This window comes from Acipenser ruthenus, chromosome 3 (assembly GCF_902713425.1).
Source record: "Acipenser ruthenus chromosome 3, fAciRut3.2 maternal haplotype, whole genome shotgun sequence".
Classification (NCBI taxonomy): Eukaryota; Metazoa; Chordata; class Actinopteri; order Acipenseriformes; family Acipenseridae; genus Acipenser; species Acipenser ruthenus.
This window is the reverse complement of record NC_081191.1, coordinates 5,627,452-5,638,860: the sequence shown is the minus strand read 5'-3', so window position 1 is coordinate 5,638,860 and position 11,409 is coordinate 5,627,452. Positions and strand designations below refer to the sequence as shown.

Below are 11,409 nucleotides of genomic sequence, written 5' to 3'. Positions count from 1 at the left end.
TCGAATTTCAGGGACTTAAATTCCTGAGAAAAAGCTGAGAAACCTAAAGATCAGTGAGCCAGTTAACACATGCAACATAAAGACCGGTAAGCCAGTTAACACATGCAACATAAAGACCGGGGAGCCAGTTAACACATGCAACATAAAGACCGGTGAGCCAGTTAACACATGCAACAAAGAACTGAAATAACACGCCCCCCCATGGGTTTTTAACTTGTGTGGCCTAGCTTGTTTTGAAGAAGCAGATGCCAGTGTCAAAAAATGCTAGCTCAAGAAATCAACAAGACCATCCTTAAGAAAATAGTAATGGTCATACACATTTTATTTATTCAGAAAACAGTACTCCGGAGTAATTTAAATACAGTCAATATATTAAGTATTTATTTTGTTCAGTCGTTAGGTTTGTTGAAAGGAGCGCTGATAGTCTCAAATCAACCTGCTCCAGTGAATAAGGTTAGATCACCCCTGCACCCCACTGCAAGGACTACTTTAAGCCTTAAGAACCCCCACCCACCCTACAATAAAAATAAATAATTCTTCTTGTGTCTTTTACACTAGTTTTTTGTCTTTTAGATAATCATTTGTTCCCAGTTTTTAATGAGTGCTGGAGGCGTCTTTGCTGCCTTTCTCTGAAAATGGTCCAGTGACTCGTCATCTTGTGTGGCCTCTGTTACACCACAATTTCCTAGACAAGTTACTATGGCAGGGCTGTTGGTTTGATGTTTAGTTCCCCTTTTAAATGTTAAGGAAAAGCAATCAATGCATTTCGTGCCTTGCAATTTTTTGGAATGGACAACCCCCACTCATTTGTTTGATTGTCATCTTCTCTGCATAGTCGCTTCCTAGCAGTGGTGTCAGCTAAGCCTCATTGTTATACCTCCTTCTACAAATAGTTAGGAATAATACAGTAACACTGGCTTGAAAAGCCTCTTTTATATCCTTGCTAGTCTTGCCTAATTAGAAATAGGTGCGACAGCTTTAGATAATTACTGGGCTCACTGCAGCATGCTGGGAAACGTAGTTTTTTCTCCCCCCAGCCCTTTAACCCAAACCACAGCACTATATTTCTGGGTGCAGCCTACATATCATACGGGGACCTATATAGTTCCGTACAGTACAGTCTAGTGCAGACGGTTTATACCCTATTCTACAGAACTTGTTCATTTGCCTGGAAACAAAAGTCGTATTTTATATATATTTAAAAAAAAGGCTAATTTGTTCTCTTAGTATTTCATGCAGGGATCGTGGGCAGAAGTAGTATTTCCGAGAAACAAAAAAAAAAAAAACTAAAACAAGACAGACACGTATACAATAAAACCTGTATTTATTCAGCTAACTAAATGAAGTAGTGAACTGCTCGACAGGCAGAATTTAAAATAAAATAAAAAAGTGGGACGTGGGGGGGACTGAGGCATTATGAAGTACCCACACATACACAGCAAGTTGTTAGCTGCTTCATTCAGGTTTCACTGTATATAACTGACACTTATAAAAATACCACAAACAATAAAATCGACTATTAAATTACATACAACCCACATGTGGATTTTATTATAATCCATAAAATATACAGGAATCTCAGAGATGTATTTAAAGAGTGCAGGTAGGTATAGTATCCAAGCAGTCACTATTTCCTATATACATGCTATCATTTCATCTCTTCAAAATAGAAATCACAAAATGTATTAAACAGATGAAATTGTCCCGCTCCACACTCCTATTTTTCAGAAAACCAGCTGATATACTGTACAGAGTTCCAGTTTAAAACGCATTGAAAATAAAAGAAATACGTTTCTTTATCGTTAAAGTTCACATGCAAGACTGGCAATATCTTGCATGTAAAAAAGCAAAGCCCGTAAAATGCATAAAAATGGCAATAAATGAGAAGCAAAAAAAATACAACAAAAATAAAACAAGCTGTATCTGTTTTTAGACCGAAGATAAAAACCATGCAATCCTGGCATTGGTTTTATACAGTGTTCTTCATTTCAAGGCAAACTATTTCAGTTTTCTGCGCTAATGCAGTATCTTGTTTTACATAAAATTAGTGTCAAACTTGAAATAATCTCAGGGCCACTTCTTTAAAGTAATGTAGCATTCCTTAAATTTGCCACAGTTCTTAGGCTGCCACCCTAGACCTAATGACCCCACTATTAAAAACATGAAGGCACCAAAACAAAAAAAAATGCTAAGACCAACACAGATCATAAAATGCAGCGATATAGCACAAAACTGAAAATACACACGTTGGGCCATTATACTGAACAAGTGACTTCATTCTGATGTGTTTTATCCACTTCACTCAAAGCTTATTTTCAAATTAAAAAACAAAACAAAAAAAATTACAATAAAACAAGGATTTCAAAAACTGACTGTAATTGACATTTATTTACAGTGTGAAATGTATAACCCTGACAGCACCATATTAGCTAGTCGATATTTATTAGAAAAGCAAGACAATTTTGTTAAAATGTCTCAAAAGTAAATTCTTCTCCCCATGTATATTGTATTTCTTGTATGCATTTGAGGCTTTTGGATTTACACTCTTAGCAAAGTAATGATTAAGAATTACTTTGTTGCCTTTCCATTATAATAAATTAAATCAATCTTCTAATACATTTAACTAAATTGAATCCTATACTTGCTCACAATAGGTTGAAAAAAGTTGAACTATTTGGTCCCTTTGGCAACTTACTGAGATCAAGTGCTAATATCCCACACTGGTTTATTGCCAACAACAGAGTTTTATATTTAGAGTCTCATTTTAAAATGTTGCTTCATTCTAAATAACATATATTTTAGTAGTTGAGTACACTGCTGAAATGACTTCTGGCACTGGAAATTAAATAGTAAAGATACAATAATAAAATAAATTGGCTTTTCTTTTTGCCATCAGCTTTGAAAAAGAAACCCACCCAAAGCTCAGCATCCTTCAATTTTTACACACTTAAGGCTCATCTGATAGTCACTCAAGAAACAACAATGCCATCCAATGAAATCTTGTTTGAGCTCTTCAGGTTCAGAAAGTCAAAGCTATCCTTCATTTCATTCCTTGGTCGTTCACACAGGGATTCATAGCGGATTAGCATGCTCAATAGGTCTCCGAGTCAGAGTCATTGAGTTCATCGTCTTCATTGTAAGGGTATCCGTCCTCCCTTCCAATGTTGTTGAAACTGCAGTAGGAGCCGTGTTCGTTTCTCAAGATGGACAGCGAGTCGAAGGCGACGGTCTTGGAAGCGTTGGTGTAGTGATTAATGGCATTAAAACTAAGGGGGGGCAAAGTAGCGTTAGGAGACACAGGCATCATGGTGGCCAAGATAAGAGCAAGGCAGTCAGCAACGTCTTTGTTTGGGGCACATGCCAAGGCGGGTGTGTAACCTGCAAAGAACGTTCATTCAGAAATGAAACATTAGACACATTAACCATTGTGGTCTTAATCTTGTAACCCCCCCCCCCCCCCCCCCCCAAGCCTGTTGACCACTGCAATGGTATTATCTATGATATGACACTTAGTTCTGAACCTTGCCTGTTTGTATCATTTCCCCTTCTGTATTACCACACCGCAAGACTGGTTTTGTCCAGTATCTGGGATACAACAAAGCTTTACTATATATATATATAAATAAAAACAAAACTAACTTGAACTGTAGGAGGTCCTCAGGATAAAAAACGGTTAAATATGGCCCAGGTTATACAAAATACCTTGGTTAACCTTATTAATGATTTCCCCCACTAGACAGAAACCTTAAAATGGGTGTGTCGCCCCAAGTACAACAGACAACAGACGCATTAAAGTCCCTCTACTTCCCAATCTCTACAAATATCTAATATTAGAACCAACCCTAAAGCATTAAAATGCCCCACTTCATACACTGCTAAACAATCAAATACCAGGATGTGCAGTCAAATCTATCCAACACAATGCAATTAAAAAAAATGGCACAATAATCACACTGTAAATATCATTCTATATTTAATCTGCCACAAAATCAAGGGAAAATGTACAATACACTTGGTTAAAGATGGTAAAGATGATTTATTTGATGATTTTATGAGCTAGCTTTATCTTTTACTATAAAACCGATTTAAGAGGAACATGGGTTAACTCTTACCATTCTCATCTACAGCAAGAACACTAGCGCCTTTTCCTAAAAGTTCTTGTACTACCACAGTCAGACCATGGCGGGCAGCCACATGCAAGGGCCTAGGGGAAACGAGAAGTCATTTTAAACAAGGACATAAGAAAACTGGGCACAATAGTTTTATTAAATACAGTAAAATATAGGGTTCCATTTTTTGTACAATCTAAATACATAAATTATTCTGCAAAGTGTGATTGTGTGGCTAGGATCACCCCTTAATCAAATGATGTGTTGATTCAAATGAGGGAAAGAAAATGACTGATGGTTAATACAAATCATGCTATTAAAAAGTGTGCTTGCTCAGATGCCACTGAAAATGATATCTGCTTTTAACATTCATTCCATTTGTATAGAAAAAATGTCTATCTAATATTGATCCTCTAAATCAGTGGTGCGCAAATATTTTACATGTCGCCCCCCTTACTTGGCATACATTTTGTTGCGCCCCTCCGACACACATTAAAATGCTAGAACTGAACTTCATATTTTAACAGGTGTTTGTTTTCCAGATGTAATGTAAAATCACATATTTACTCCTACATTTAACCACAAAAAGTCCAGATTTAGTTATAAATACATTGTGTTAGTTAACATTTTTCTTACAAGTTTTTAAAAACGCGCATCGTAAATTCAACATATAAAACCAGTGTATACTTTTTATTTATTTTTTTATATATATACACACACTTAGCGATTCAACATTGACCGAACAGATAAATGTGAAAAATATTATCGTTCAGCAATTAAAACTGAAAAAATAAATCAATTAAATCTGTGTTTTCACAAAATAAATATGTATTTTGCCAGCTAAATCTGAAGCTAAATGAACCCAGAAATGTCTGATTTGGCATTCTATGCTGCAAAGCTGCCCTTGCACTCCGAGAGCCTACGTCTCCACGCCTCTGCATACTACAATGCCAAAAATTTGCTGTGTGTGTGGTCCAATGGTCAGGAGGCTGTGTGGTCCAGTGGTTAAAGAACAGGGCTTGTAACCAGGAGGTCCCCGGTTCAAATCCCACCTCAGCCACTGACTCATTGCGTGACCCTGAGCAAGTCACTTCACCTCCTTGTGCTCTGTCTTTCGGGTGAGACGTAGTTGTCAGTGACTTTGCAGCTGATGCATAGTTCACACACCCTGTCTCTGTAAGTCGCCTTGGATAAAGGCGTCTGCTAAATAAACAAATAATAATAATAAAAAGAAAGTTGGCGTGTCAACATCACAGGTGTCTCACCTTGTGATAAGATGTGATTTAATTCTTTCATTGCACGTAGAAATAAACAGCGGTTAATTTTGTTTAGGAATAAAAAATAAAATAAAAACATTGATTGTATTTTAAAACTATGTAATTTAGTTTTTGCCGATTTAGTACATTGCCAATTTGTGGACAGCAATACTCAACTAGTTAAATTAATCTTACAAAATTATAGTATTAAAGCGTTATCATGATGTACTGTTCCACCCCCCAACCTCACTCAGTTTATTTAAAATTTAATATAATGTTTTTCTTGTAAACAAAATATTGATGCAGGTTAAGAGCTTCCTAGAACAATTTTGGGTCTCAGTGATTGTAGCAAACATTCTTTAATATGTTACCTGCTGTGAAGTTCCATTCGTTATAGAGGTCTCAATTTGCAGTTTTGAAAGAAACACATGCTTTCAGCTCCCCCTAGTGACTGACATGCTTTCAGCTAGACTTGATTTCAAAGCTGATCAATTGAGAGCTATGTAGCTAATGCAAGTGCACAACAGGTAGGACTACATTATTATGGCATTCTGTTAGCTTCAATCACTTTAATAGGCATCTTCCTGGAAAATAATTTAATCAGTAATTTGAAAAGGGAACAAGTCAAGGATGTTCTTTTTCAAATTACCGATTTACATAAAAAAATGTCATTAAAGCAATAAGAGATTCATACGTTTGTAAAGCTGTGTTGGTTGAGTTGATGAGGTTCCGATCGGTTATCTTCTCCAATATTAACAAGGCACTAGTTTCATGGCCCTAAAAATATATTTGAAAAGAATACAGGTGAATAAAAATACGTTTCATTTTAACACTGCACATAATGCATTCAAGTGCTTGACTTGACTGAACTTGACAAAGAATCATTGCACAGCTGTGTGCCGACTGTAACGAGATCCCCAAGTGTGTGGCCTGGATTACTGATATCCCTTGGAAATACACACCTTGCTACAAGCCAAGTGAAGAGCGGTGTTTTTATTAGCATCTTGCAAGTTGAGGTCTGCCTTTGCGCTGCTCACCAAAACCTCTGGGGGGGGGGGGGGAGGGATAAACAGATGTGTTAGATAAACTTGATATCAACCCCCTAAAAATATGTATAAGCAGTTAACAAAAAAATAAATAAATTTAAAAAAAAATGTATCCACCCATACAGAGTAATGGGTAACTGGTGGAAAAATGTATATAGACCAACGGAAATCTAATTTACGGTCATGTGTAGCAGTGATGGGACCACCACATTTACAAATCACAGCATGCATTTCAAAGAAACACCCTGTTCAGGTGCAGATATTATATATACAAAATGTAGCGGTCTACTACTTAGACCTTGCTGAAGACCCTGCTCTACCAATTAGATCAAGTCAAGATCAATTATTACGCACAATAAATGTGCAATATGGACCTTGGCAAGTCTTTATATTGCATTGCAGTATTTTCTCATAATAATAAAAACTAAAGTTTGGACATTGATGAATTTAAAAATATATATATTATAATAATAATAATAATAATAATAATAATAATAATAATAATAATAATAAATAATAATAAAAACAAATTAATTAAAAATGGGTCATTCATACCAACGGCATTGGTCTGTCCATTTTCTGCTGCCATTATTAATGGGGTTTTTCCAGATGAATCAACTGCATTTACTTGAGCGTTGTGACTGAGCAACAGCTGCAAACATTCGACATGGTCTGTATAGGCTGCAGCATGAAGAGGAGTCCTAACACAAGGAATAAGAGGGGGGGGGGGGGGGGGGGGAGAAACACTGATTTACCAGATGAATAATGTTACATGCACATTAACACTTACTGTAAGTTTAACAGACCATTACACTTGTTCCAAATGTTGCAAGGGTGACTATCGTCATTTAAGCATCCCGTAGTCACCAGCATCAACTAAAGCACTGAGACGATATTAACGTGTTCAAATATTCATGTTAAAAAGGACAATTGCTAAAACATGTCTCCTTTTCTCTACAATACTGTAGCACACCATTACTTGGAAAAAGGTTTTAAAACAATACAGTACCAAGCTGCCTGAAAAAGGTTTCTTACCTCATTTTAGAATCTGTACAGTTGACAATTTTAGCACCCAGTGCATCTATTAACATTTCAGCAGCGCCTTCATTGTCGTTTATCCTGAGAAATATAAAAAAAATATATATAATTCTAAAGTCACACATGAACACTTTCTGGAAAAGGTTCTCTCACTTAACTGAAATATAATGCTTATGGTCTTACACAGCACAGTGCAATGGGCTGAAAGAATTGCCATCCATCTTCTGGAAAATCTCTTGTTCCAGGAGAAGTTCTACACAGGTGTCATGCCCTGAAACACAAAGACAGTGTAGAGTATAAAACAGATTCTTACTGTGTTCAATACAAGGGCACAGCAGTACACACTTAAATTGGTGATTCAGTAGTATTAACAAATATGGTGGCCTTCCATTACAATCCCCCTAAAGCAGTGGTTCCCACAATTGAGATGCCACCTATCTACAAAGCACTCAAAGTGAAATAAATAGCACATTTTAAACAAAAGCAGCTGGAAACTTTGCCATCAGCAACTTTCAAATGTGCAAAATGACAACAATCATTGTTGATCTGGTAGCGAAGATTCAAGCCCAGGAATCTCATGAAGTTAGGTACGTTATATAAATACTTTGCATGTACTTCTACATATACACATACAAGTTAGTTTCAAAATGATCCGTGGGAAAAATCCAAACACTAAGGTGTCCCTAGATAGAAAAATGTTGGATGAACTTGCTTCTGAAAGCTGGTTTGTTATTTTAAGTAACTCAGACTCTTGGTAACACCTATAATTACATTGTTGTTTATGTTTTAACAGAGCAATAATGAGATAATTTGATAAGATCTACACTAAAAGAGCAACACAAACCAATTCTAACCAAAAAAAAAAAAGTGAACAAATTCAATAAGCAAACAGTCTGATGGTTAACCACCAGAGGGCACAAACATTTATGCCATCTTTTAAATCATTTATGGCAAAAACAGATAACACAATCTCATAACTGAACAGTATTAGCAAGCCTTAATATGCTAAATTTAAAACAACAAACACCAGCTCTACTAAAACGAGAAGAACAGTATGTACCATTGTAACAGGCCCAGTGCAGTGGTGTGTAGCCACGATTATCTGTTACAATGGGAAGGATCTCCATGGATTGTGCAGCTTGCAGCAGTCCGCCCAGCACGCCGATGTGGCCACAGGCAGCTGCTAAGTGCACAGGGGTCCTGCCCTTGCAGTCCCGGGTGAGGAAGCCAGCGCTGTGCTGCAGCAGAGCCTCCACGCTTTCCTCATGACCAGTCACAGCCTGGAGGAAGGTCGGGGAAACAAACGGTACAAAAGATTTTTACAGAATATTGACTATTTTTAAAAATACTTTCTACATACATTTTTTGATCATTTAAACCCTATTAGTTTTTAGATATAAGCCACTGACAAGGTGTTCAACTGGGAAAATACAAAGCAGCAGTAAGATATAAATGCTGCAGTCTTTGATAAATACTATGGGACAAATCTGGAAGTAATTTTACTTCCTCAACCTGGCTATTGTAACAGATAAAAGAAAGGACATAGTTTATAAAACACTTTGCTTCCAAGGGACTGCCTATGTAACATAAGTCAGATTTTCTAAACCCAGGATCAAGTGGACAAACTAGTGGCATCTTTCAGGACGGTCTCTCAAAGAAGCCAAGTACTAAATGGTTGCGTGTTTGGCACTTCTAGATAGAGTGCAGCTTCTAGTGCTGCCAGTAATGCATATTTCACTGACCAGTGGCTATGGTTTGTTTTAATGTAGAATCACTTAATGGAATTAGGTAGGCCTTAACAACTGGTCAGCATGAATTTCCTTTTCTGGGCAGTATTGAACCTGCATGCGCCTGTTTAAAATAATTTTTATTTTACCCCTCTGTGCAGTGCTGTCCTCCCCCACTTGTCTTTGGCATCCACATTTGCTCCCTTGTTGAGTAGTGAATAAACACAGTCTGTATGCCCATTTAGAACGGACAACATCAAGGGTGTTCTAAGGAGAAAAAAATAAGAATTATTCACACCTGAAATATTTTTGGAGAAATGCTGCTACTGAACAATAAAACAAACATTTACCTTTGGTTGGTATTGCTGTACGTGATTACTGTGGTTTATATAGAAACATGACAAAAGGTTTTGTTTGTGTTTAAGATACAAAGTACTTACTGTCCATTTCCATCCTGAATGTCAACAGCAGTCTGAAGGTCTGCATTGCCTATGAGCAGCCGCAAGCATTCTGAATGGCCATTTGTAGCTATGAGGGGGGGGGGGGGGGAAAGGATTTTAAAAGCAAGTACAAGACAGGCCACTGCCCGTGGAAACAATACATCTTTAAAAACATGTGTGTGTTACTTTTTTTCCCTTAGCAATGGTTTAAAATCAAGGCTCGAACGTATATTTGCTACTAGTTTTGAACCAACAATTCAACGCTTTACAAGGAACAGACACGTCATGGATGACCTAAGTTTGTGGTTTTAGAAAATTAAATTAGATAATGTGCAATATAGAAGACTAAATGAAAGAAAACTTGATAAATAGACTAGATACCATGATGCCTGAAGGTTTAAATAGAAAGGAACAGTAGATTGTTACATCATTAGCTATATAGTGAATGACATCACAACAATACATTAGATTTAAAAAGAGAAATAAATATAAATAGCCTATAAATACCTCCAATGTTTGTTTTCAAATACTCTTTCCCTTGACAAAGGCATGTTGGCTCTTTGAGCAAAAACATACGTACATGGAGACCGGAGACCTCTCTCCATTACGCACAGATGATTTGAGCTAGTTTGACCAGACTGATACAAACACCTGTCCTCTACCAATCCCCATAGTTATCCTGTTTTAAGAGTTGATATACATACGGCAAGAGGGCTTGAAATGTGTCAGATGTTACAATTGACCCCATGGCCAGGGTATTTGTAACAAGGGGGAGTCGAAAATTGAATAAGATCAATTTTCACATGAAGCAAATATGTTTGTTTTTATTCAACTAAAAAACTTATTATCTTTATTGAAAAATAAAAATGGTTCACAAGGCAATTTTTTTGTTGTCCTACTTTTAAAACTTTAACATCCCTAAAATTATAGACCTTATCCAGCAAGAATGTCGCTCTGAGTCACAATTGTGATATATTAACATTTTGTTTCCTTCAGTGCAAGATTCACGTGCCCAAATATAGTTCAGCTAATGGCGTATGGGGTCAATTGTAACATGTTACAACTAGCCCCAACCCAGGGAGCCATTACTAAACCTCATGTTCCAGCAAAAAACAACAACTAAGAGCAATCAATGGTGTCAATTATAAGTACAGAGATCAGGGATGAGAATGATAAAAGCCTGGATCCATAAACTGGATAACACAGGTATATATATCACAAAAAGAAAAATGGGGAAGAAATTTACTCTACTAGGTCAAAAATCGATTTTTATAGATACAATCTCACGACTTTGGCACTGACAGCATAAAAAAAAAAATCACAGTCAAACTATAACTTACACACACATAGCTAGCTAATGTCACATTTAATAAAAACTAACCCAGTGTTTTTTTTGTTTGTTTGTTTGTTTTTTTAATCTTGGTTGATATCCCTTATTCTGTTATTACTTCTTAGTTAATTTCTTCAAAACTGTACAGCATTTAAAAATGCAGTGAAAAGGCAGGGTGGGAGCATACATATTTATAAACAAACCAGTTAGTATAACACGTTGAATTAATCTTTTAAATGTAGCGGTACCGTAGTGGAATTCGCTTTCATTTTAAAAACAGCTCGGTTGTGGTTGTAACCTTATAATTTATAAGGTCATACAATACAGGATTCAAAGATATTGTGGCACACATTACTATATATATTGATTAATTAATTAATTAATTAATTAATTAATTAATTAATTAATTAAATTTATTTTTTTAAATCACTGTCTTTATAGGTGTATGTGATTTGTTAGTTAC

At 36.3% G+C, this 11,409-nt stretch overlaps 1 protein-coding gene across 3 annotated transcripts in view; it reads right to left on the bottom strand.

Annotated features, from left to right (window-relative positions):
• Positions 1-304: 304 nt before the first annotated feature.
• The window catches only part of LOC117394323 (serine/threonine-protein phosphatase 6 regulatory ankyrin repeat subunit A-like), a 62,383-nt gene continuing 51,278 nt past the window's right edge, over positions 305-11,409 (bottom strand). For all 3 annotated transcript variants that reach the window (XM_059010845.1, XM_059010850.1, XM_059010840.1), the window contains 10 exons: positions 9,617-9,704; positions 9,326-9,443; positions 8,510-8,729; positions 7,633-7,720; positions 7,447-7,530; positions 6,967-7,112; positions 6,328-6,410; positions 6,060-6,142; positions 4,113-4,204; positions 305-3,378 (listed from right to left, as the gene is read on the bottom strand). In XM_059010845.1, coding sequence (XP_058866828.1) covers positions 3,092-3,378; positions 4,113-4,204; positions 6,060-6,142; positions 6,328-6,410; positions 6,967-7,112; positions 7,447-7,530; positions 7,633-7,720; positions 8,510-8,729; positions 9,326-9,443; positions 9,617-9,704 — 1,289 coding nt within the window. In that variant the 3' untranslated portion in view covers positions 305-3,091. The remainder of the gene's footprint in view (positions 3,379-4,112; positions 4,205-6,059; positions 6,143-6,327; positions 6,411-6,966; positions 7,113-7,446; positions 7,531-7,632; positions 7,721-8,509; positions 8,730-9,325; positions 9,444-9,616; positions 9,705-11,409) is intronic.